At 36.8% G+C, this 27631-nt stretch overlaps 1 protein-coding gene across 2 annotated transcripts in view; it reads right to left on the bottom strand.

Moving 5' to 3' along the window:
• PCSK5 (proprotein convertase subtilisin/kexin type 5) overlaps nt 1-27631 on the bottom strand; it is a 253931-nt gene that overhangs the window by 102991 nt on the left and 123309 nt on the right. For both annotated transcript variants that reach the window (XM_074569790.1, XM_074569788.1), the window contains exons 8-10: nt 25285-25497; nt 14979-15079; nt 2841-2944 (exon numbers count right to left, since the gene is read on the bottom strand). In XM_074569790.1, the coding sequence (XP_074425891.1) occupies nt 2841-2944; nt 14979-15079; nt 25285-25497 (418 nt within the window). The remainder of the gene's footprint in view (nt 1-2840; nt 2945-14978; nt 15080-25284; nt 25498-27631) is intronic.

Genomic DNA, 27631 nt, shown 5'->3' with positions numbered 1-27631 from the left:
AATGAGTTTCATTTTGAGACCACCAGGTCATAAGTTCCTGAGGGAAGGTACAGGCTTGCTGACAACAAAACAATAATAAAAAATTACCAAGAAAAAGTTCTTGCCAACGTCTGAGTTAATTCTATTGACATGCATTTAACGAATGCTGTTTACTTGCCAGAAAATTAAACAAATAACGAGCACTACTTTAGCAAATTACTAGCTGGCTCAAGTGTTTTTCATGAATTAATCTTTCTTTTTATGAATGTAAGACAGGAAAAAAAAGGAGATTTTGCAACAAGTAATGACATCTGTGAGCTCCTTCTGCATGTTCTGCAATGGCAAAACACTGCCAGGGACTATAGCGAGGGACAGGGTTGCCATGCAGCCCAGCAAAACAGCCCCCTGAAAAGGCATGCTGACCCACTTTCAACTACCAGCTCTTGCTGACCCTTTGTTGAGTGAGAGGTTCTTCCAAGTTTTTGTTGTTTTCACCCTTTGAGTTCTTATTTCTAAAGGAGCAAGCCTGTCTCTCTCTCCTCGTTTCCTTCTTTCTTCCCCAGTATGCATGGAAGAAAGGCAGATTGTTTCTTGTGACTGTCTTTGCTTTAGTTAATTTAAAAAAAAATAAATCTTCCACCCCTACCCTTGTTAAGAACATGCTGTGGAAGAAATATGGGTCTTGCCATCAACAAAATTATGATACAATTCCTTAAGGAACTCAGCCTGATCAGAGTACTTCATCTATGAAAAACCATACTTTAATTGTTACTCTTGGCAACAGTGAAGGATAATAGTGTAATATTATACTAAATATTGCCACGTGCAATAGTGAAAAAAACCTGTTTCAGTCTTGCCAGCAGCGGTGTGCAAACCCCCTTTTGAATTCAGGTTTGGATGTTGTGATTTAATCTAAATCTTTTGCTTCTCCTTCTTCCAAAACCAACAGAGGTTTAAAGAGAGCTGCATTTTTATTGGAACCATTTGCTTAGACTAAGTTGCCAAAATAATTTAGTTAAAACTAGTGCTTTTATTTGGGTTAAGGTTGATTCCTGAGCTCCACAGAGGTCGAAGCACTTAGTTTGTCTTCCTCTTTTTCAATTCCACTATGGAGTCTACAGCAGAGCTCTGCCAGCTCAAGTTGTATTTCCTGAATCCCAGTCCCCCAGTTAAGCTATCTATGTTAGTGCATTTGCACAAGTGGAAGAGAAACCTTTTTTCAGCCCTCTTCCTCACTATTTATCTGCTGCAATGCATAGAAAAATGTATGGTTCCAAGGATTTAAAATAAACAGGCTCCAGTGGTGCAACAATGCAAGTCCTGCTGCCAGTGCAGCTACTGCTGGTGTATTAGTGTGACCTCTCCCTTGATAATGAGTGACAGCTGCTGTGGAATGCCTCACAGGGTGTTTGCCTCTCTTGGGCAACAAGTGGAAAAACATAAAAATATAGAATTTTGGAAGTGAGTTACGGAAAAAAAAAGCTCTACTTTATGCTACTTGAAAAGCGTTGTTTGAACTTCAGATAGATCCAACAAAATGATAGTATAGTCACAATCTCCTGCCAAAACTTTTTAAATCCTGGGAAATGTTTCACCATAACAAATAGTGTAATGTTATTGCAATTAAGGAAGTGTATCTATTTCTCACTATGTATGTGTTTTGTGTGGGGGTTTGTGCTTGTAAATGGGACAAAACCAGGCTATTGAATGTCAGTACCTTCCTGTGATGAGTGGGTTCGAGTCAAATAGCCATTTCTAAATCTACCCTCTGTAATAAGAGCCTGGTTTGGATCCAAAAATGAAAGTCTGTGTTTTTTTTATGGTTTCTATTCCATTGCAGTAGAAATGTCATAGGTCAGAATGATATATTAAAGATGCTATATGGTAGCAGTGCCTTGATCTGAAATAGATTAAAGCTAGGCTTCAGTTTTAAAGTGAAACCAGGGTAAAGGTTTAATGGTTCTTGTATATTACATTCTTCTCTTAGGAGATCCTAGCCCAAAACAGTTCAAATCTCATCTTAAAAGAAATATTGCAGTCTTGGGGGGACTTCTAGGGGTTTTCTTAGTTGCAATCCAAACAGAAAGCAGTAAGAATTTAGTGAATGGGAATCAGAAGCCAATCTGTGTTGAAATACAACGTTGTATGGATTCAAGGTCCAGTTTTAACCCATCCTAAATACATATATATCTTATTTAATGGCACCATTGTTTACCTCTGCTTGCATCACAAAAGAGAAAAAAAGTTAAAAAGATATAGCTTTAATACAAATTTACAGGACTGTACAGAATTTTAGAAACCTACGTGACAGCTGACCGGATAGTATGATTGCTGACCCATTACAAGTCTGGATTTAGAATTTAGGATATTTAGTATTTAGGATACCCTAAATCTGACAGAAGCTGTAAATATAAATAACGTAGGGCAAATCATACAAAACAGAAATTTGAAAATACTGTTTTGTCATTTTAAATCAAAATTGTCAACAATTCTGAATGTGAACATGGTCTGAATCCAGAAATTGCTGTATCTTCAACTCTATATTATTTTATCACAATACTAGCTATTCCGGGAGAAATTAAAACCCACCAATTTACTTAGTTTTCTGCAAGCAGTGTGTGAAATAGGGATGAAAGGGACTAAAGATCTGTCCAATTCATTTTGTAGCTGCCATTTTTTGGGCTTAGTCATTCTAAGAGGTTTTCCTTATAAAAGAGAAGATAGGTCCCTTCAGTTCGAGCCTGAAAGGTCTCAAAACTATACACAACATAGGGTCAAACAAACTACTTGAGATTATTTCTTCTTCAAAAATATCAAAAAAGATGTTGCCTCTGGGGGCAAAAAAGAAAGGAAGCTCTCACCCTTATAGCCAGCTGCATTGGTTTTCCAGTCGTTAGCATTCAGATGTCCTGCACGTGAAGTCCTGACAATAATATGCTGTATGTCTCTCCAGGTCAGAAATGGACTATGAAAAAGGGGAAAGACAAATTCACAGATCAGACATATTTTACCAGAATGTAGGGATACAAGATCATGTAAGCTAAAAAGTATCCAAATCAAAACAACCCTCATTTGTCTTCTCTGCTTTATTTCGCTCCATTCAAAAGAACATGTCTGAATTTTACAGAATTACTACAGGAAATTATTTATACAGTTGGGAGGTTTGCATTAGGCAGACTATAATGATATATCATAATATCTTATTATATAAAACTTAAGGGAAGATGAAGGATTACATTTTACAGAGGCAATTTGTATGACCACCACTACTGTATGTTATCTACCTTGACCAGTGCAAAGTAAAAAAAAGCAAAACGTTGGCTTGCTGAAAAGCTCTACTAAATCTTACTAACTGCGTGCTCAAGATGGCAATTCCTTTAGACTTTCAGCTACTGTTGAAGCTATTTCAGGTGCTTTGTTGTTATCAATTTGTCTATTACCCAGGTCTTGGAATTCACTGAAGGTCTATGTGTATTCTTCAAGAAGACCAAGCAGCCAGCATTGAATCTGAATAGTTACAGAGCAAGTGCCTGATTGCACAGATATGTATTCCTTTAAGGTATTCCTAATAAGCTGTCCACTGGGAAGGTGAAAGAAGATGCTGTTTGCATCCTCACTATGACATTAACATCCATTTATCTTTTAGGACTAGAGCAAATCTTCAAGGATGACAGTTTTCTTGTTTCTCTTTGATCCAGCCCAAGGAGAATTTCTTTTCTTAGAAGACGATCTAAAGGTGCATGGCCATCATTGGATAATTTTTTCTTTCTCCTTCCAATTCCTCAGTTTTTCTATCATCTCTAAGGAGATGAATAGTAGTCCATTTAAGAAATGCAGTTTAGTAGAGGAGTAAACTTAGTCACTAAATGAAGAGGAAAAAAGTATTGCGGTGCAGAACACCAGTCAGTATTATTCTCAGAGTATCATTATCTGCCCATAATGCGCACACTGGCACAGCTCAACTCTACTCAGCTGTAATGATGAAGATAGACCACAATGAAGTTTATCAGACCCAGCACTGGCTGTCTACACTGTTCAGGACTAGGCAGTCATTGAAACTCTGGGAAACCTTGGTTCAATTCCTCAACATGCACTCTTGTGTCTCTCAAACCAAGAAGTCACTTGGGCGGGCAGACAAGTGACCTAGTCTCTACACTTATCTTTAAGGCATGATACTTGGGCTCTGCTTCCACTTGCGGGTAGAAACTCCATCAAGGAAACAGCTGTAAGAGTGTGTGGAAGGTCAACCCATGGGTGATTGTGAGTGGGTGACTTTCTGGGTGAGTGGGACATTGACATCACATGCAGTGATTCTACACTCTTAAACTAACACATAGTCAAGTTACTAGAAATTTCAATGAGAAACTTCTTTGGGAAGCATACTCAGAAATATCTTGTTCTTCTCTAAGTCCCCCTGACAGTGGAAGACACAGACAAATCTCACTCATCTCCTGTCTGATGCACAAAAATGAATGTTGTGTGGATTTGCACCCTGCACACACTGTTTCACATCTTCCAGAACTTGTTTTGTCAAAAGAATATATTTTTGGAAATACTTGAGTAATCAGTGCTTTGTGGCGCTTAAATACGGAAGTAGTATCCTGCTTATCCTGTGAGCTGAAATCAAGCTATTAGAAAGCAATCAGTGAATGCATGCGATAATCTATTAAAAAATGAGCACTTTCTTTTTCATTCAAGTTGCATTGATTTAGGTTTTCAGGTGACAAATTTCAGCTTGCACAAGCTGCAGCTTTAGGAGAAGGCAGTAGGGATGCAGAAGTTATTGCAAACTCGCAATCAACTTGTTTATAGAAAAACTTGCTCCTAACCTATCCTCTGTGCGCATGTAGGCATATATTCATGGGTATTAACCAATGGAAGTTCACCTGTTTTGGTGGCATTATTGAAAATTAAAATGATTTTCAGAACCATGGTCCGTAATTCCATACAGGAGAGAAGGACTTGCAACATATGGGACATTCACTCACCTATAACTGATTTTCACAAATTTGGTTTTCCAATAGCCTTATAATCCATATGCTTGAAAACAGGAGTTGCCTAAAAACGTCAGTCTCCTTTCATGTAACAAGATTGTAAGGAATAATGCAAAGAAATTGACCAAATGATTTAACTATACATATTTTTCTTGTTTCCTTTGCATAATGATTTTAATTCTGAGTGTATCTGTTCCATTGCAGAACATTTCCCAGCAGGTGTGCGCAGACCATGGGTATGCTGATGTAACCTAGCACCTTTCTACCTACAGCTGTGACACCACAGGAAGCGTCATGTCAACACAGAAAGTCCTGTCTATGCTTGTTGTTGAAACAGGAAAAGAAGATGGAATAATCTGAAGAAGGAAGGTGATTTTTAAGTGAATCTCTTACTAATTGTAGCCAGAATTCTTTGTAATTTCTTCCAAGCTCTATCATTTCATGGCCATTCAATTTATTTTTTTTTGTCTACAAGATTTAAGGCTATTCCCATATTTAAATTATTCTGTTATTTTAAGGAGAGCTGTCCCTGAGCCTTTATTAAAGCATTAATATACCCATAGATGCATTTCTTTTCTTAAAGTGGAATTTCTCAAACTAGACAGCTGGACTAGAATGACAGTATTTGTTTAAACAGCTGAGCTGGTAAAAATGACTGGAAAAAAAAAAGAAAAAAATTGTCATGGAATGTAGGGAGCATTAAGGGCTTCTAAGATAGGGTATGCTTGGACAGTCACGTAACATGCTTCAAGAAAAAAAATCAATATGATTTTATACCAGCTCAGGAATTTCACCAGGACCTGTGTAAAGCCTTAGAAAAACATGTTTCAAGCATTCAGGAAGGCCTTCAGGAAGACCTCCAGGAATCCCAAGGGCTGCACTCTTTATAATCTGGAATCTAAACAACCTGTTATTCTATAAAGCAAACTGTCCATGCTACTGGTGAAAAATAAGGCACTGAAATACTTCTCTCAACTTCTAGAGGAGAGATTCAAGGTAGGGCACGCTCAACTGTTTATTTAAAGATAACGGTGGATCTAATGGTGGTTCTAACTATGCATAGCTAAAGGATCTAAAGATGTCGCAGTCTTCATTTGATAATACTAACCTGTCATAAATTGGATTTAGTTGCTCAGTCAGCAAGTAACATTATGTCTCAGAATCACGGTTTACTTCTAAACCCCAAAATCATGGCAGATCTTGAAAAGCACACCATTCACTGTTGTATCTAACTTATCTAATCATAAAAATAACATAAGATTTCTGGGGCAGAAAACCTTGATCAAAGGTCTGATTTCCAGGACATGGATGACATGGTATACAGTTAAATCAGTCTGTCTCTTATGCAACCTCCAAATCTACTTGCTTTTAGTTCATAATATTTTTATGTTTTATTATCAAGGAATGGCAGTTTCGGCATATTCATATCTAAGAGATTTAACAGCATAAGAACAATATCCAAATCAATTTCTGTAGCCTACTCTAGGACCTTCACTATACTAAGAATTGGGCTATTGCCAGGTTGAAATTTTTGCTCTACAGTAGACACGTCATTTAAAACAAAATAGGTCTGCAATTGTTTGCCTATAATTTTTTTGAGAAACTTTAACAAAGAAGAAAAAAGAAAAAAAAAAGAAAAAAGAAAGAAACTGGAACGATGTCAAAATAGCAGTTCATTTGGAGAAAGAATAGGGATTTTTTTGTTCTGTTTTTTTAAACAAGATAGTCTAGCAGCCAATTTTAAAGCATCTGGAAAAATCACAGAACTGGTCAAATATTTGTAAAACATGTCAAAGTTGGATCCTAAGTGAGTAAACAGTTGTTTGCTAGCCATGTGGGCCCCAGATCCAGACAAGATGTCACTGATGTTAATTGATTTACCACTGGATTAATCTCAGAAGAATTAATGGCTAAACATCTTGAAATGAACAAATGCATTAACAAGAACAGTACTAACTGCTTGATAATGGATTGATTTCAAAAAATGGGCAATTTCCTTCCAGAATTCTTTTTTTCAATGTCTCATCTGAAATTGCCTTGGGATTACACATACCAGACAATACTCAAAATCAAACCAGAATAAGCAGAAGTGAGAACAATTACATACAAAAGCGCTTGTACAGCAGCCAAAAAGTAACGAATGTTGTGTCCTTAACGAATACGTATACTCTAAGGTACAGGCCTCTTCTTTTAGTCTTCTCAAAATATTTATAAAACATGGTAAATGTTTTGGTAAACGTGGTAAATGAGAAAAAATGAAATAGGACAAATATATTAAATTATATTACAGTAATATTCATTTGAGATTTAACAGTATATTTAAGCAGGCTGCTTAGAAATAGTAGATCATCATTTTTGGCCAAATCTGATTTCTTCATTCCACAAGTAGTCTCCCTAGTGACAACTGGGTTAATCCTGGAAATAGTAAAGAATTCAGGCTCTATCCTTTTGCATAATGATACTGTAGCAAAAAAACCTGTTCATAACAAATAATTGGTGCAAAAATATGCAATAAAAATAGGGTGAAACCGTGGGTTGGATTTTTCTTTTTAGCAAAATTATATGGTTAGCAACATGAATAATGATTGCTACATTTTCTTCATAACCAGCACTTTGAATGTGACAAGGTGGACTATCTGAAAAACTATTTCTTGCCAAAACAGCTGAGTCTGATGAGAGTTGCTGGAAGAATACGATAAACATTTCTCCAAAGAATCAAGGAAAATCACAATGTCACAGGGTGGATTAAGAAGACGATCACCATTCAATTTGGAAGTATCAAATAACCTTCTTTGGAAATCTTGGCTATGGGAGAACAGACATGGATAATTATTGCTATAAAAAGGAGTCTCTGTACCCTAAGTATTATGCAGAGCAGTAGGAGATAATTTTCATCGCTAATTTCTGCATAATGCCACCCTTAAGCGCTTCATGATAAATTTATAAACAAAACATAAGAAATAGTTGCCTGGTTTATTCCACATTCTCATCACTTACAAATCAGCCAAACTGTCCCACGAGATTCACAACCCTACTACCTGTCCTAATGACTCCAATATATAGCCCCATGGACAAGAATATTAGCTGTGTTAATGGGAGACATTCTTCTTTCCCAGGTTGCATAAAGAGTCAGTGTGAAGATGCCTGTTGCAGAACAGAACTTTAAGAAGGATGAGACATGAAGACAGCCTCTAATTGTTGTGCTTATCCTATGCTTATGTGTCTAAATAGTCTACATCATAGCCATATCATTCCTGAAAATAAGAAGATACAAAAGTGGACCCCAGTGTTTAACAATACAGTCATGCATACATTGACATACAAAACATGTGGTTTTGACATGTCTGACACCCTTATAGGTTCTAATTTTCATATACTCTGCAAACAACCCTTCTAATTTCCTGCTAGAAAAGTAGATAATATTATGTGCTTGCTGATCACCTGTAAATGTTACTTAAGTTTCTGCTCTAGTAGTCTGTTCATGTTCTGACCTGGTAAACTACTGTTCATTCAACTAGTATATCAAATAAAACCATTTGGTTACTTCACAGTTAGCTCTCAGTTCCTTCTTCGCTCACACTTCTTTTCTGGGTTCTAGATTGCTGGTCTGAAATTTGCCGTTTCTCCTGAATTTCTGATTTGCATTCAATTTTACCCAACCAGATCCCTTTGAAAGAAACCCAAGCCTGGCTAAAGATGGCAATCCCTTAAAAAACTTAAGGGCAACTGAAAATATTATAAATCAAAGTTCAGTTATTGGTAGTGTTAATGGCATATGCAATAGACCCCTGCCTAAAGAGATGTGCAATTAATAAAATTTTGGGAAAATATCATTCTAGGATCAAAATTGCTGTCAGTAGCCTTTTACACAAATTGTCTTATTCCTTCTCTTTTGCCATTAATGGCTTAATTTAGGTACTGGACAAAGAATAGCAGTGATACATATCTGAAAACAAATTGCTGATTATTACGCATTAAGAACACATAATTTAAACTAATTACATTCTGAAGTTTGCCAAGTTTCACTGGGGAAAGACACATTGGATCTGTCCATCTCAACAGTCACTAAGTAACTTCAATACATCACTCATACTTTAAACATATTAATCTTAAACATCTCAAGCTCAAAAATTCTACGATATCAGAATTTTCCATTCAAAGCTATAGCTTTTGAACATCTTTTCAAAGTAATAGCATTTGCCTGTACAACATCATCTTTATCAGTTTATGTCTGGCTCTACTTTATGTCATTCAGTTTATGTTCATGCAGCATGTCCATGGTTTCTGCAATGCATCCTAGTCTCTTCAAGAGTCAGTGTTTGAAGGCTTTTGCATTGCCTAAAACCATCTTTTTTGTATTATCTTCAGAATGTTTTTTAGGATAGAATACAGGCAAGTTGTGATATGACATGACAGATGGATACATTCCTTCAGATGAACAGCAGGAGAAGCAGCCATATATCCACTAGCACTGGTGTTCTGGTGTACTTGTGTCAAATCTGCAGTGCACACAGTGGTGGCAGATTCAGGAGAGTATTGTGTTTTTCCCAGAGACAGAAAATCCTAAGTGCTAAAAAGAAAACAATCAGTGGCCCACCTGCAGGTTGATCATGATGACTTTTTGAGGAGAAACCGTTTGAGAGGTACCTGAATCACATTCCTTACTGTGGAAGCAAGAGCAACAAAAACCTTGGTTCAGTTGCCAGTTTTAGAGCCAACTGTGATTGTGCAGGTGGGGAAGCCTTACATGATCTTAGGTTAATGCAGGCAGTTATGATTAGCATGGTACCCAGGCTATAGATTTGACCTATCTGCCAAGCCCAATGATACTGATCACTTTTAATACCGTTGAACTATGACACTGTGGTGCAAGGAATCTCAAAAGAAAGACTGCAGGGAGACCGCAATCCAGAAAACCTGGTCCTCCTCCACCTTCTTCATTTTCCTCTCACTGCAAGAACACAGACAGGGAAAAGCAGATGTACTCCTTGCTCTCAAGGTGAACAACTAGCAGCACCCCTAAAAGCAACTTCAGACATCAGTGCTAAGAAGCTCCTAAAAACTGAGGCTGGAGAACCAAGAAACTACAGGGATCAGAGCTGCCAAACTCTTAAAACTCTCAACTGAGCACATGCCAACTGAGATTTTTGAAACGCTTATAAAAGTAAAAGGCATTGCCCTGGCACCAGAACAACAGCTATCCACTTGTTCTATTTCTAGCTGTTGCTCCAAAGCGCAGACACAGTAAAATTCAATGAAAAAGTTAAAAATTATCACAGTCAAACATTTTTTTTAACCTAGACTCAATTTTAAAAATGCCTGGATGGAATTTTCTTAAAGCTTTTTTAAAGCAAGTTACATGGAAAATTTCAGACTGAACGATCATTCTTTGGCAAAGTTACAGGTAACTGAAAACAGGACCTTAAAATGGGAAATACTGGGCAACCTGAATTCAGGGAAGTATTTCCAAGTCAATCTCAATATAATAATTGAAATTGCCCAAGTGGCGCAGGTGGTTAAAGCTTAAGAGAAACACTGGCTCTAAATTAAGCATTTGTTTATGTTTACGAATACTTCACCATCAAGAGCATTATTTTAAAACTACTCCAAAAATGCAGAGATTCACTAAAAGATTTCTAACTCACACACTTTAGCATTCTCTTTTATAATAGGCAGTCAATCGATGGAGCAAGACTTAGCTACAGCTGATGGACGTAAATGATAACCTCTCCTTCTCTTACACTGAAAGTCTACATACAGAGGTCACTTGACAGCACTTCCACATTTTGCCTCAACTGTCTCATCAACTTTAGCCTCTGAGTCTATTTATGAACAAGAAAACCCCTCATAACTTTGATGTAACAGAAATATGTCCTCTGTATCCAAAACTGCCCCTTGCTAGACAGTACACTGCTTTTCTCCTTTCTGTAAGAAAATCAATCAATATGGGAAGTATTGCAAGTATCTGATCAGTTTTCAGAAATCCAAAGTATCTTGCTCTGACACTCTTGACCCCTTGCAACATTAACTCCATTTTCCTTTTATCTCAGTAATTACACTTTGTTCTACCGCCTTTTTGAAGAATGCAGTACATTGTCACTTTTCTGAATGGATCATTGGTATCAGAATTCACTGAAATTCTTTATCTCTTCCCAGCACTACCTTGTTCTAGCCTTGGTTTCATGTAACCAAAGACAAATGAAGTATATAGCTCATGTGAAGAGAACCATGGAAGAAAACAAGACTCTCTCCAAAGCTATACCACTGAGCATACCATGCAGTAGAAATACAGCAGATTAATACTTCCATTTAAAGTGTTACTTCTTACTCATGTAACTGCAGTTTATATAGCATGGGTTGGAAAACAAGTATTGACTTACAGATAGTGGAGCATGCAGTTTACTTGGGGATGTATAATGCATTCTTCTGTCACCAACGTAAGTTGTTTTTTTTTAATTTGGCTTCTCCAAAGGAACATGGCCCAATGCCCACTGGCAGAAATGTGGGGATACGCTCCCTCCTGACTCTGATTTACCCAAATCCCAAATTCAAACCTTTCATCAATGAGAAAGGATATTTCTGATATCAACAGTAGAGGGTACTATGCAATGCAAATAGTTTATTTTTAGTAACAACACTGCTGCCTCTGCTGCCTAAATTGATTATACTTTGTATCCATAATTTCTGGTTTACAATTAGCAAAATTCAACTTTATGTAATGACTAAGAAGTGCAATACATAAGCAAGTATTCATTCATAAAGCCTGAACAGGATACTAGATACACTGGGAATCACCAGATAAAACAATTAACTACCTGAATACCATAAGAAAACCATAGAATATGAAGATTAAGAGACGTCTGTCTTTCTGTGACAGCTGTTGCATATCTACATTTCTGCATTTCACCATCAGGGATTCCAACCAAGCAGTCTGAAACTCAGTTAAACTTCTTTGGTTCCTGAAGGAAGACATGCCACTTGATCCTCAAATACTGGACCAAAAATAAGAAAAGACGTGTTCACATTTTTTGAAATTGGGGTAGTAAGCAGACCACCAGCCCAAAACAATTTCTTGCCAGGATGTCAGGGGCAGATCGCAGTTGGAAAAAACAACTAAGTGGAGGGTTCAAATCAGTAGGCAGGTAAGAGTTTCTCCATCAGCTATTTGCCAATCCTACCATATGGGGCTTATCAAAGAAAGAAACTGGCAGGTTGGAGTGGAAATCTGCCTTGCTATTTTCCATTGGTTTAATGTACCTTTGCGTGTGAGTTGAAGCAACCTCTTGGCCGTTCTAACTCATATCCAGGCCAGACAAGTGCTCTGTCCACCTCCTGACGTCTCCCAGGAACAGAACTTGGCTACTGGGGATAACCGACCTCATAGACTCAAAACCCTTCCACAGCATAATTTATTGTGTTTTCCAGCACAAAGTGGAACGAAACTATACATTATTACAGACATATTCAAGAAGTGTTCAGGACTAAGTGCTCCAATTTTTAAGCAGCTTGCTGTATGATGAGCATAATTAACCTTGCAAATCCCCTTTGCAGCTAGTCTTTTTTAAAAATCTCATAGAAACACTAGTGCTATTATCTCAGGCACTAATATGGAATCTAAGAAAGAAACTATGTAAATTCAAACTCTTTTTGAATGCAAACTAGTTCCAGTAAGCCCTTATGCTAAGGCACAATATCATGTGTCCTTTATATGCCTTATATTTTAAAAGTATTGGAGAAAATACTTAAGATGTCTTCAAAACTTTTTGTGTACTTTAATTCCCAGCACTTATTTAGAATCACCTAAACTGGCAGGTATTGCAGGTGAAAAATGCAACCTGAACCTTCAAATCAGACAAATAAATAAGAATTACCATTCAGAAACTGCTTAAAATAATCTGAATAGATGTCATGCAAACAAATCCCAGTCAATAAAACAGCATCTATGATCTCCTTATAATATTAAAGGCCTTACTTCATAATCTATAACTTCACAAGACCAAAGGTTTCTCCAACCATAGGACTGTAATAATTTATGCAAAAAACTAGGATGGAAAACCTGGAAATATTTATCTCCCTAGTTTCCTTTTTTTTTTCTTTTTTTTTTTTTCTTTTTTCTTTCATGGCTGTATTCAGAAAATTGTTTGTAAGTACACATAGGAGAGAAACATTAGTGAAGTGAACACAAATGAACACCACCACATTTATGATATTATTAATATAATTCCTTTGGAACTATTAAAATACACAGGCTAAGATTTGGAAATAAGTAAGCACCCTTCATACACTGAAACTGAATAGAATCTGAAAGGAGGAAAAATCAATACATTTCCACCCTGAATCTCTTGTTAGCCTCATGCAACAGAATACTACAAATGCAAAAATGTGACTAGGATCTTTAGTCGCTGGCACATGTTGTCTCCATCATCACAGTGAAGCTTTAATATGGTCTTGTCTTTGCTCCTATCACAATAACTATTAATATGGAAAAAACCTACACTAGTCCATAGGCACTAACTTGGATTTCCCATTGCTATAGTCACCAAAGTTCCCAGAGAAAGAAGGTTGTGTAAAGTGTAAGCTTCTCAGTGTGTTTTAAGACGTCATAATCAGCAATAGCTTGGTTGTAGGTACTGTGTGCAGTAACTCTTTGAAACTTGCAACCACAACAATGATTTCTCAGAAAATGCACAGAAAATAACATATAAAATACGAACAATAAATTACAAGCAACCTCCATTCATTAAGAAATACTTAGAAAAACTTTTAAGTAGAATGAAGCTTTGGCACATACAATTTTATCTGCATGTGAAGATTGTTTAGAATGAATGTAAAGATTTTTTAACTCATATTAAGAAGAGATTAGAAAGATTTTTTTTTTTAAACAATAGCACTATATTAACTTTTCAAAATACCTTTGTATCTAATGACTGCATTTAGAAAATCTAATTATAATGATACAAGCACTGCACTACTTAAGATTATGTCAGCTCTTCAATTACTAACTCTTATTCTCATGACCGTAATTCAACAGCAAAAAAGTATTCTGTGTTGAACATTGGCCCATTCTTCAAAAAAGCAACATTAAAGATGGAAACATAATTCTGCTGCTATGAATTACATACAATTTGAAATGACAATTGTGTGCAAATTTTTTACTTCCTTCAAAGGAACTGGCTGCTCCTAGAGAAAACTGGTTTTCTTCAGACTTTAATAGAATCACTTTAAAACATTTGATTTCAAGCAGGATTTGGGGTGGAGAATTCCACCATAGACCTGCAAATATTATCCAACACTATGCAAAGTAATGCAAAAGGTTCTGAAATACAGATTTACCTGATAAATCTCCAGTATTTCTGATGCTCCGTAAAGCACATTAAATATATACATTAGACCCAAATAAAAAATCCTGCAGTTGAGAAAACACTTGTAAGATGGAAACTTTTCTAAGTTAAAGGAAAAGGACTATGGAGCTACACTATCCATGGTTTTTACAGCTGAGGAACTTAACCCATTAGAAAAAACGGACTTGTGTCAGCATGCAGAAGTTGAGAATTTTATTTTTCATACTATCTTAATTTCTGTTCATGGTAGCCTAACGCTATCCCAAAACTTTCTTCAACATTCAAGAACGGACACTGCTAAGAGGACCCTGATGAACGCAAGAGGTGACCTACAATAGCCTGCAGAGTACAGCCGATCTGGGCAGCACTGTGAGGGTACTCTAAGACATTGTGAGGATGCTATACATCACTTAGAGGAAACTACCTGTGCTCAACACCATTTCAAGTTCTTTCAGCGTGGAGTACTCTGTCGTCATTTCCACGGTGTCAGCTTTCCTGCATGTGAGATAAGCTCACAGATCTCCCCTGCCCTTGGAAGGGTGCTGTGAATTACTACAACAAAGTTTCCAAAGCACTTTGAGATCCCTGGAAAAAGGTGCTGGATGAGTGAGAAAGATCTTTCTGTATGCTTAATTTTTTTTTCAGAGTATAACTGAGATCTTACTTTGCTTCCAGTGCCAGTGCAATGATGCCTGCAGCCATAGGTGCAGAGGCTGAGGTTCCAGTATGGCTGTCTGTGCAACGCTGCCTCAGGTCTGTGGTGATCTGGAAGAAATTGAATGTGTGAAATTTAGAACACAGCTTCAAAAATCAGAACAGGTTTCATTTGCTCAAATGAGTCACATGTACGTGGAGGGTATTTCCTTCTTTCATTGCAAGGAAAGGAAAAAAAACAAGGTGTCTGAATACGTGACGTTGGATGTTCTGAGCCTGAAGTCACTTGTGAACTTGGAGAAGCGTTCTCTGTATTGCACTAAAAACATAAGTTAGTCTCCATTTTTTCCATGGCATTATCAACAAAAAGACTTGTTAATTAGAAAAACATGCAGAGGGCTTTAAAACTCCATAGTTAGAACTCTGCCCTTCTATTTGCATTTATAGAGCACTTTTCATCCAAGAATCTCAAAGTGCTTTACAAACAGGAAAGAACTAAATCTTACAGTGCTCCCTATATACAGACCAGCTATGCCCATTTTAGAGACTATAAAGGAGGTATGGAGGACTTAATTATGTTGTCTGAAGTCACACTGGAAGTATGTGACAGAATAGAATACAGTTGGGCTCATGCTAAGTACTGTGTTTAATCCTTCCTTCATGCCTTATGCAATAATTCACATGAAATTAAGCAACAATTCACTGGAAAATCCTGATGTAATCATAAATTTGGCCTAGACACGACAAGTCAATTAGTTATTTGCAGCTTTAAATTGTTATGTATTGCTTAATTATATGCTGCCACATATTTTTTTATGTAATCTAAATGGATGTATAAACTGTAATGTGCAATACTGACTCAGGGCACAGTCTTCCAGTGTTAGGATGTTCTATCTCATAATGAATTTTAGGCAGATCCTTTCTGTAAGACAGTAAATCATACACAAAAATGTGTTTATTCTAAATTCTGCTTCTTTCAGGCAATGCTAATCTAAAGTGATTCTAATCTGTGTTCTTCCCAAAGACATGGTTCCTAGCAAGAGCAAGGTTGTAGAGACAAGACGTCACTGCTGCCTAACAGAAGCTCAAGCAAAACCCACGTGGACTTGAGGACAGTAACTAGCAGATAACAGTCCACAGCATGGAAACCTCCACGAAGCTGTCAGAGTGAGTGATCTGCGATGCCAAATCTTAATTCTCAGCATTTCAGATGATCCCTGAGATTCAGTCACTATGAGATGTAAAATATCTGCCTGAGGGGCAGAGGAGAAGTTTCTTGCACAGATTCTTACCTAGGTATACAGAATTACTGTGTCTCCATTTCCTCTAATTCACTAGTATGATACTTCATTTACCAGACCAATATGCGCAAAGATTGGTGGAAAGGATCAGAGGACTGAAAAACCACAAAAAAGCACAGGGCACGTAAAAGTGCCTGTCTATCTCTGAAACCACAAGATATGCAAAATATGATCTGAAAAAACAGCCACATCCCATCTAGGCAGAATACAAGCAATTGCACGTAGGAGGTTTCACACATTTGCATTAGCCATATTCAGTAGTATATGTATTACATAATTCGTATAAGGTTGCTGAAAGTTCATACAACATGTAAGCATACGCAAGCTAACACAAAAAATTCTAATAGAGAAGGAGCTAACTGCACCCAGGAAATGATTGTTGAAAGCAAGTAGTGAGCAAGTGAAACAATGGAAGCTTCTAGAAGTTGAAAAAGATAGACTAAAGCATATATAATGTCATATCCTTACATAAGTAAGCTTACCAAAGGCCAGATTTCTTGAATAGTGAAGTCTATAAAGAAATCTTTTTACTGTATTATTTAATATTCTTTGTAAATGCACACCTTGTTAAATAATTTTTTTTATCTGTCATCAGATAGAAGTTGAACCCCATAAATAAAATGTTCACATAATTTCTTTATCTCTTGCTTTCTTTCCTGTTGGCTGTTTATTAATTTAGACAATGAAAATTATTGGGTTGGAAAAAAAATTTATGCATGTAAATTCCATAAATGCCCTGACAATATTAAGAGATGAAACTGTAGCAGGAACAGCCCCAACATTACATTGCCTATATGTGCAAATGCAAGTAGTGATTTTGCAGGTGGGATTGACATGTCCAAAGACTACAGGATGACATGCACCCAAATAGAGACATACAAGATTCCATTTGGAAAAGCACTGGCCAGTGCTGTGGTGAGGAGTGGAAGGGAGGCCAGGAAAAAGAGAGGGCAGGATAAGAGACTAATATATGCTTGTCTCTGTTCTGGTCTGGTACCTTGTCCACTGCAAAAAGAAGTAGGCAGCAGGCACTTTCCTCAGAGGACCAATGGGTAGCAAAGCCTACAGGAGCTCGGGCGGGGAGAAGTGCCCTCAGCGCATTTTTTCCTTAAGAGACAGCCTCTCTCAGCATAGGGAAGATCACACTGCATTGTGCTATCTGTGTTTCTCATCCTCTGGAAGAACATGATTCCATAGAGTTTTTATTGTCCCGGACCTACAAATACCAAGCACAATAAACCATGAAAACTCTTTTATTCGGCAATGCCGTCTCTCACGGTTTAAGTGGATGTTGTGGCAGCAGTTTGAACTACAAACCTTTATGTCTCTCTTTCACTTAGCAAATATTTCAGCAGAAAATGTGTAGGGAAAGCTTCCTAAGTGGAAATCCCATTTAAGCTATTTCAAAGGAGGGCTACTGACAGGAGCTGAGATGTTTAGGTGTAAATTACCTCCAAGATCTGAGGCATGTTTTTCAGCACTATGGATTCACTGTCAGAGAAGTGTCATGCCTACCCTGAGAAAAAAAGAGTACAGGACCACCAACAGGCGAGCAAGTTTCAAGAAGAAAAATGGTGCTGCAAATTCTTGAACCATACCAGTGCAACATCATTAATCACAATGAAAGGACATGGTATTTGACAGCACCATGAAGCTGTCATTAGTGTCTGTTAGCTGTCATTAGTGTCTGTTAGCTGTCATTCTGATCAATAGGGTGGGGAGAAGGAGAAATTTTTGAATCTTTTGTTGAGTACAAGTTTGTACACTTCAATTACTTTTGTAAAAACTGCTAATCTATGAAAATCCTGATTAGACTACCCAGGAGAAGTCCATGCAATATTTCTAGGGCCATGAGTTGTATCCATGTCTGTCTTTTGAATCAACTAGATTTGACTAAAGACAATGACAATGTTTCTGGTACTGGCCTAGTTTAACCAACATTAAATTAGCAATCTAGGACAGAGAGCTGATGAAAGACAGACAAAAATGATATGAATCACCACTATGCACTGTAATACCCGCCACATGCAGAAGACCAACAGCTTTCAGAACACCCACACATTTATTAAAGAAAAAACTCTAAACACGCTGTACTACTTTTATAGAAACAACTTGCTCTGAAGAATTAAGGAGATACCATCTCTGTACAGACATTATTAAGGCTGTATCATTAATCTTTCCATAGTTTCATCAATTGTGAGGTTAATGACTAAGGTCAAAAATGGGATTTCCCTTAGCAGAGAACATACTTACTCTTCCTTTCACAAGCCCCTGCATTTCTTGCTATTTCATATTTCATGACATGAGCTTTCTGAACTGATTGCACCACTTTTTACTTTCTGCTAGAGTTCTTCAAGATACGTTGATTTCTATGAACCCGTGTCCCTAGAAGTAACAAGGGTTCAACAAAAATCTACTGTTCCTTCTCACATCCTTTGTGTATCTGTAACTACTCAAAATTGAAGGTGTCATGTTGTGCGTATGTTGACACCCTGAAAGAGCTTCTGAACAAGAGCAGGTTTTTGGTTTTGTTTGAAGAACTGGCTGGAGATGGATTTTTTTTGTTGTTTTTGTTTTAAGTTCTTCTTAGAGCAGAAGCTAGTCAGCAAGGCAGAAATACATCTTAGAAGAGAAAGAAACTCAGCAGATGAATTGGCATTTTTTAGAAAACAAAGAAACAGGTGGAACAGTAAGTAGAGAGGTTATTTTCAGAAGGTAAGTCATGTATTAGGTTTATATCTGTGAGGGACTTTCATATGTAAATTCCTTAGTGCTTTAAGAAATAATTTGAAAAAGGAATTCAAAAGAAATGTGATGCATTTGTGCAACATATTTGATAAATGAAAAGCCGATATAGATAACTATGTCAGGTGGTGCTTAACCCATCCTAGCTGCACAGTTTGAAGTGGGGAAGCTATCTTCCAGCATTGTCCTATAGTATTTCAAACAGCAGAGAAGAGAATAATAGGAAAAAATACCTTCACAACTGTGTATTATTAGCCAATACTTCTGCACTCACTCTGTTGTGAGAGATAACCTCTCTAAAGAAGTATGTATTTTATGGTCTTTACCTACTGTTGCTTTGCCTTTGTCCCGGAGTTGGAGTTTCTCTGCCTATACTTGTGCTGGCACTTTGCAGCTGCTCTTCAAAATACCTAAAAGTAATTCTAGTTCTTTCCTCTAAGAGTCTATGTAAAAGGCATACATCCAGCTGCATCTGTGAAATGTTTGCACGCTTCGGGCATGTTAATACACCCAAAGGTTGGAAACTCGATCCATAATGGGCTAATAATTACTGCAATAAAATTTGGCATAAAGTGAAGCACACTTGGAGTACCTTCCCTGAGCAACAAGGAATTCACGCAAGATGGTAACATCAGTGTGTGTTTCACTGTAATTGTTAGTTCAAATTATTTCAGGCCAGAATTTGCTTCCATTTTCTTTAGTTCAAAGTCAGTAAAAAAAGCTCCATATGGAAGACAGAGATGTGTAGATGAAATTATGTTCTTAAGCTATCATTGTACAAGACTGAAAAAACCCTCCAGCGTAGGAACCTTCTAAAATTATGTTACATCCCATATTTTTAACAAGCAATTATAAAAATGTGTAGTAACAAAAAGAGAAAAAAAAAGTCTTTTGTGTAGTTATAAAAGTGTTGGTTATTCTATTACTCCATATTGAAACTAAAACATTTTTGTAAGAATTTTTATTCCACGTTTGGTTACTGTTTCTTAATCTACCTTATAATACATTCTGCACATATTGGATAGAAAAACAGAAAAGAAAAAAAAAGATATTAAACTGAAGAACTGCTAGGAAAAATATGAAGGAACTGTGCAACATGACACTATAAAGCTGTAACCATTCATTGTCCCTTAACCATGGACAGGAATTTCTGTACTACAACATTGAAGAACCTCACATGATATTGGGTTTTGTTCTGAGTTACATGACAAAAAATATGAATGAGTTCATTTGATTTTGATAGTAAATTCAATGCCAGGTCACTTCTTCCTGATTTACTACAGTAGGATTTCTGTTTCCTACTTTGAGTATGAGAGTCTTACTCCAACAAACAAAATCACCATGTGTCTTGATAAAATACTGTTACTCTTTTCATGTTATGGCATGAAGTTGAGCCCTTCATAGCTAAATTAGATATTGCATATAAATCCATATGCATAATAGAATTTGGAGAATTTAAATTTAATAATAATCTTTCTATTCTTCTATTGTTATTTTTCCCTTTAAACTTACTGCAAGCTCTAAGCTTTTTGTGGAAAGATATGAAGACAATCTCTGACTCAAAAGGAGCAGCAGTCTAAACAAAAATGTGAGATATGATGCAGTGAAAAGGATGTGTGGTACAACAATGAAAACAAACACACATTTTTATTCTAGACTCTTTCAGCACTTTATAGCAGTCCAAAACCTTTGTCCTCAAAATTTTCAGTTCTGTGTTTAGTTCAGTTCTTGTTTCAAACAGATTTACCTTTTCAAGGTAAATGAGGTTTGACAGGTCTTTAGGAGGACTGGATTTTAGCAGACAAGCTGGATAAGAGAATAGCGATACTGTTATTATTGCTCTCAAAATCAGACTATGAGCAAGGCAGTAACACAGGCGAAAGCCATGTCCCTGTACTCAGTTTGAAAAGCTGGCTTCACAATTTCTCAACATTTCTCGCTAGGCTGTAGTGTAACAGAAGCATGTTGCTGTTATCTCTTACGGGGATAACTGGTTTACACACAATACAAACAGAAAGCAATTGACTGCATCTACTGTACACTGTTTGGCTTGTCACTGAAGGTGTCTGGAGGGGGAACAGGCTTGCCTGGCTTTAAATGCCAAGTACCAGTAGTAAAACACCCTCAGACAGGTTGTGTTTTTCAGAAGTCAATTGATAATATAGTACTGGAAGAAGAATCTGGGAGAGAATATTTATGGCCTGATATTCAAGCGTTTGAGATCAGTGAATCTTATGGCACACACAACATCAAATTTGCTTTGCACAAGAGTAGTCAAGGGTAAATTAAGTTCTGGTAAACAAAGGATCAACAGGCTTGGGTTAATTCTTATGGCTCCTTAGTATGATTATGCTTTTACGACTCACTGTGCAAAATGATGCACTCTGTAGGAATAATCTAAAATTGGCATACGCAACTGGATTGCTCCCAAAAGAGTGGAGGTTCTGATTAGTAAAAGCAATCAGTGTTTACAGAATTGATGTATTTCAATTAAAGTTGAAGTCATTTTTACTTATCTCTGATAGACTGTGGAGATCTCCAATGGAAAATCCACATTAAAGACATTTTTAAAGAGGCATCTCTTTAAATCTTTTCAATAATGTTTATGTAAAATCTGTTCATTATATCTGTAATTATGGGATAATGTATCTTTATTCAATACATAATAATTAGTCTCTTCTTTGTAAAGTATACCTTTCAAAAATCTTACAGTAAATACAAACCTGCAAGTATTAGCACAGTGCATAAATTCTAGAATTGATGGGTACTTTACTTCAGTAAACTAAAAAATTATCTATTCTCATGGTTCATAAGAAAACCTTTAACAATAAAGGCTTTAACCAATAAGTTGAGATCACCTCCAGGAGTTTTTGAGGCTAGTGTTAAGTCATAAGGGAGTGACAAGTCAGAAATAAGCAATGGTGTCTTACTGAAATAGTAATTTTGTAAAAGCAGAAAGGCCATGGGAATTGAAAAGAATGGAAGACAATCATCAAGAAAACTGTTTCTGTTAAAAAATCAGAGGAATGCACAAAGATTAAATCAGCTAAATATGGACTGAGAAACATAAGGATATTTTACCTAGATGTTTAAAAAAAGAGCAAGGATATAGTGGTCAACAAAACAAGTATTGACAGGTGCAAGAAGTAATAAATGAATAAATTTAAGTGACTAAAAGATGAAATGGATAGAAATGAACAAAAATGAGAAGATAGAAGGGGCATACAGGTGGTAAGGAAAGACAAAGGTCAAATGGTGAAGCCCACAAGAACACAATGAATGATAAGGATGTTTTATTTTCAAATACATCAGAAGCAGAAGAACCCCCAAACCAATATTGTTTTAATTGTCCAGAAATAATAGAATAATTAATAGCAGTGTATAGTAAATGGCTATTTCACTGGATGTTCCTTTTTGGGGGAAAAAAAAAACCCAAACAAAACCCCAAAAAAACTAAAGGAAGTTTTCAGAGCATCCAAAGATGATAAATCACCTTCCTATTTATAGCTATTTTAAATAGCAAGCTTAAATCAGAAAATTTGGAAGCACCAAAGACTTTTTACAAGAGCTGGAAAGGGAACACGTTATACTGTACTGTTGATTTTAGCAAGTCTTTCAACACTGGAGAAGTTCCAGAAGATCGAAAGAAAACCCACACAGTGTCAATGTTTTGAAAGGGTGAGCAGTATTGCCCTAATAATTTAATCTATTTGCCAAGTTTTTATCTAGTGTAAAACAGCTGATACAGGATTTCAACTAATTTAACTAGTAGCATATTTAATGGTGGATAACATAAGCTGCTGGAAATGAGAGCTTGCCAAAGTGCTGCAGTATTTTTTTCTGGCCACCACTTTGGTTGAAAGTAGTATAGACAAGATTCTACAAGACACATAGTGTGATACTGCACATTAAAAAAATTAAAAAATATTTATATTTAAGAGATTAAAAATATACATAACATACAGATTTAAAATTACACGGTATAAAAATGTAAGCATATATAAGAAATCAGATATATACTTAGAAACAGAAAATGACTGATATATGTATATATATATATGCTTATAGTGCATACAAGAAATGAGCCTTGTTTCTAGTCAGGCCTTCTACAATTTGTTTCTCGGCCTTAGTATAACCTAAGGCTTTTATCAGAGACGTGGAAGAAAACACAAGCACCTCCTGATGAATGCTGCACTTGGAAAAACTTTGGAGAAAGTGATGATGAGGGCTGGTCTGGACTGAGTACTACACCAATACAGTCAGTGGTAAATGGTGCAATAAAGAGCCCATAAGCACCCTGCTATCTGTCCTTGGACCACCGATTCTGAGAAGGAGAAGCAGCAGCTCTGAAAGCAGGTTGGGCATCACACAACGATGAACACATTACAAGTCTCAGTCAGGCTTAACGTGTAAAGAATGGGGAACTGAGCTGGCACTCACAGATACACTTTTTCCTGGTACTGTTACTCCCTGACTGGTATGTCCAGTTTGGGTGCTCAAAGCTCACAAAATGGGAGAGGGTTTATAAGAAAACATGCCTTACACAGAATGATGCAAGAAGCTTACCTTCATTTATCAAAAGGGATTAACTGGTCAGTCCACACGGGTAGAAAGATGTCAGACAACTAGAGTGCTCTTCATACTAGCAATAAAATCTGTGACACAACCAAATGCCTAGAAATCAAAGCTAGAGGAGCTCAGAGAGCAATCAAGGGAATTTTTTTAATGGCAATGGGTAATTGAAACCATTTGCTCTAAATTTAAGTGGATTTTCTATCACTGGAAACTTTGAAAGCAAGATTGATTGTATTTATAAAAATTATTGTTGAGTTGACAGCAACTGCTGGATTTGAAGGACTCGGGGAAGTCCTACACGCTTGGCTCAGCAAGAGGCCAAGTTGGGGAACAGTGATTGCCCCTGCTCACCTTATATTGTATTAGTTTCACTTAAACATGAAGAAGTCAGTGGAGGTCTTTTAAAGGACAGTAGAGGGAATTTAATCACACAAGTGAGGACTGCTAGGAGACAGAGTAATTTCTTTTCTTTATTATTATTTATCAGGGAGAATAAGAAGCATGCCAGGAAGAGAGATAAGGTTTCAGTGGAGAGAAGCAAGTTAAGAACAGAAAAATTACTGGAACGAAGAAGTACCTCAGAACAAGTTTAAAACAAAAATTAGATCATCTGTAAATAAGGAAGAATCCAAGAAGGGATGGCCAGCATCCCAGAATCCTGAAAGACAGTATTAAAAAAACATAGCTGCAAGAATTTTTAACTCCTCACTGACACCAAGAGAGGTATCTGCTATGGACCAGAAAGAAGGTAATGTTAGATGGGTGCTTAAGAAAACATTGCAGGAGGGGAAACTTAAATCCCTAAATTTTATGATCAGGAAGAAATTAAGATCTGTAAATTGCACACTAGAATAAATAAGCAGGAGAGACGACAGTATTAGCAAACCTGATTAATCCTAGTACAAGGGTTTAGAAGGTTAAAAGGAGTAGTATATTGAGTACTAGAAAGCATATTGAATGCACTCAATTTGAAAAAGCAGATACAGTGTTCAAATACTAATGGTATCAATAGATTATCAAACAGAATTAAAATAATTTGTTGGTTTCCAGCCAAAATGAGAACATAATGGAAAATGGATGCTGGCTGTTTTGGATGGAGATGAGTAACAACACAGGAAAGATGAGCTTAATCTTGCTTACAATTTATCAGCTAGTTGAAGTAGGCAGCAATATGTGTAATAATTGAATATCAATGAACGTAAAAGAGGAATGATGCTGGATTAAAATAAACCTGAGAAAATAGAGAGGTATGTAGGAAAACTGCTATTATCATTTGTATAAAATGTGAAAACTATTGATAACTGGTTTAAAAACAAAAGAAGGATTCATTCTCAGGCTTACTGATGGGCTACAAGATACTGTTGATGAAAGAAATCAGTTCCAGTGGCAGTGGCAATAGTATCTTTGAAAGCATCACTCAGAGATGGCAGCAACTAGGTGAGTGGAAAAACCTGCTATGAACTGGGTATACCTGCACTGCATTAGGCTGCAACACGTAGAGATACCCATGCTGGTTTCAAAGAGCAGTATGGTGACTCCAACCAAGTAACACACTGGGGCTAAATGCCCACATAGTTTTTTTTCCTAAAGTAACCCATTAATTAGTATAAATAAGCTCTTTTTCTCTCCCTCCCCCCAAAGTCACTACACAAAACACAAACCCATATACATTTAAAAAAAATATAAAAACCGTACTATTTTCCTGTCATAAGATTCACCGCTGCTGTACGTTGTAGCTAGTGTGGATGCACATTCTTCCAGATACCATGGCTTCTTCCCACTTTCAGCTGTGCTGCTTATGGAGATAGTGTAGATGCTATTGGTGTAGCCATCGCAGGAGCAGTGGTCTCGACTTCTTCCACCATTTCCAGATGCCCAAACAAAGACTGAACCTAAGCCTCTTCTTCCCTGTTTGGAAACAGCACAAAAGATTTGATTAATAATTCTCCTTTTCCCCCTCACGTGCTTAACAAACAGGTCTTTTCCCCCCAAAAGACATCTGATGAGAGAAAGACAATAAAAGAAAACTAGCTCACTGAGAAGAATCTGAAATGAAAACAGGATTTAGCAGAGTTCAGAATCAGACAACAGAAAAATTCAGAAAATGAATGGTATGAACACAGCTTTAGAAACAACTTTTATACAGTGTCTGTTGCTCTGCATCTATGCTATACTGCTGTACCAAGAAAGAGGTGTTGAAGACTCCAAGGAAGCATTAAAACATCATACTGGGTTGGAAAAGGAAAAGAAATACCACACTGGAAACTAAAAACCTTTGTAACACATGATACCTTTCACTTATTAGGGCGTTCTCAGCTGTTTCTTGGATTGCCTGGTGGCACTAGATGTTGTTTGGGTAGCATTATACTCTGTGAACCAGAGAATCTTTGTTTCACAGACACTATCAACCCCAGAAATACAGAACACCTGAGGTGGGAAGGGACCTCAGGTCATCCAGTCCAACCCAGTTAGTCCATTATGAATACTAAATACAGAACATAATGTATAAACAAAAATGGGCAAATAGATTCTTATAAATCTATTCTAATGAAGCACTAAAGCATTAGTTCAGCACGATATTTTAAATATATGACTAGCTGGGCAAGTTACTTTGGCACATTCATAATTTCAAATGAGGACTTAAAATAGGTAACCTCACCTTGACATTTTCTTAACATACCGAAGTTACATAGTATCCAAATGAATCAAAACATTTTTGGTGGTTCTAAATAAGTGCCTCTTAAATAGGCATTGATATGAAAAGTGAAGATGATCAGCAACCTGTACTGCTGATATGTGGGAATTAAGAATTACCGATATATGAGTAATCGGGCTTTTCCTTACTTATATTTACATATTTCATGCCCGTGAATGAAATTCAGATTCATGCAACTTTATGACCTCCATTAATTATCAGCACTCACTATGTGGAAGCACTGTACCATTCAGATAAGAAAGGTTCACTGAAGCACTAAACTTACCTTTGATTAAGCTAAACTGCGTTACCTTTTCTTACATGACACTCAAAGGATAGATCATCCCTCTCAGTTACAATTATGCTAACAGTCTCATTTATACTTCATTTGCTTGCAAGTCATCATGTAGTATCTATCTGGTTTTTGGGTAGGCCCACCCCTGTGTATGATAAATTAATGTTACAAGGCATAAAACACTACTTTCTGTGCGTGAATTAATTGCTTGGCCATGGGAGGAGTTTGTTTGTTTCTTTGGGGTTTTTCTTTCCAACCAGAGTACAACTGTGTACCACAGAAAACATAAAGATAGCTGTTGGACATCTGCCAGGTCAACCTTAAACAATTAGCAATTCAAAGATTCATTTAATCCTGATACTCAGAGGGGTTTTACTAGGGCTTTTCGTGCTGAGCATAACTGTAAGACAAAAAACCCTCACAGTTCACAATCCAGGCTTCAGTTCCCAAACACTGATGAATTTCATTTAGTGAGTTTAATAAAACTATACTACCTGGAGAGACTCTTCTCTCCAGCAAAATAAGTTAAATATCAAATTCTCCTGGCTAGTGTTTACATAAGGTTATGTCTCTAAAACGCAACTTCTCATTAAAAAAACATTTCAAGCAGAGAAAAAAATCCCAGGGTGCCAAGTTAAATGTATTATGAAATCCACATTCTCCAGACAAGATCAGTCTGACCAGCCAGGAAGTGTAACTATTTCAACTTCTTTCCCCTCTTTTTGTCAATTTTAGCTACTACGCTAACAAAAAGATGCAAAGTAGTGACGTTTTTTGTTGTTTTAAAACCAATCTTTATAAAGTGTTTTAGCTCTTCCCCACATTATGAACTCCCCCCAAATTAAAACCCCCTTTCCGCTTGGGGTTCTTGTTCTGCCTGCTTTTCTCAGCCAGCAGGGTCTGATCCAGAGCCTCCCAAAGCCAGTGGGATGTGTTTTGCAACTTCATGGGGCTGGAACAGGCTTAGGAACCACTTCTCTTTCATTCTATGATCTGGTTATCTGCCTTTGCATATTTTTACTTCTTACCCGTCCATTCCATGACAGGCTGAG

The sequence above is a fragment of the Larus michahellis genome, chromosome Z (genome assembly GCF_964199755.1).
Source record: "Larus michahellis chromosome Z, bLarMic1.1, whole genome shotgun sequence".
Taxonomy (NCBI): Eukaryota; Metazoa; Chordata; class Aves; order Charadriiformes; family Laridae; genus Larus; species Larus michahellis.
Note: the sequence above shows the minus strand (reverse complement) of the source record. Positions and strands in the feature narration are given on the sequence as shown.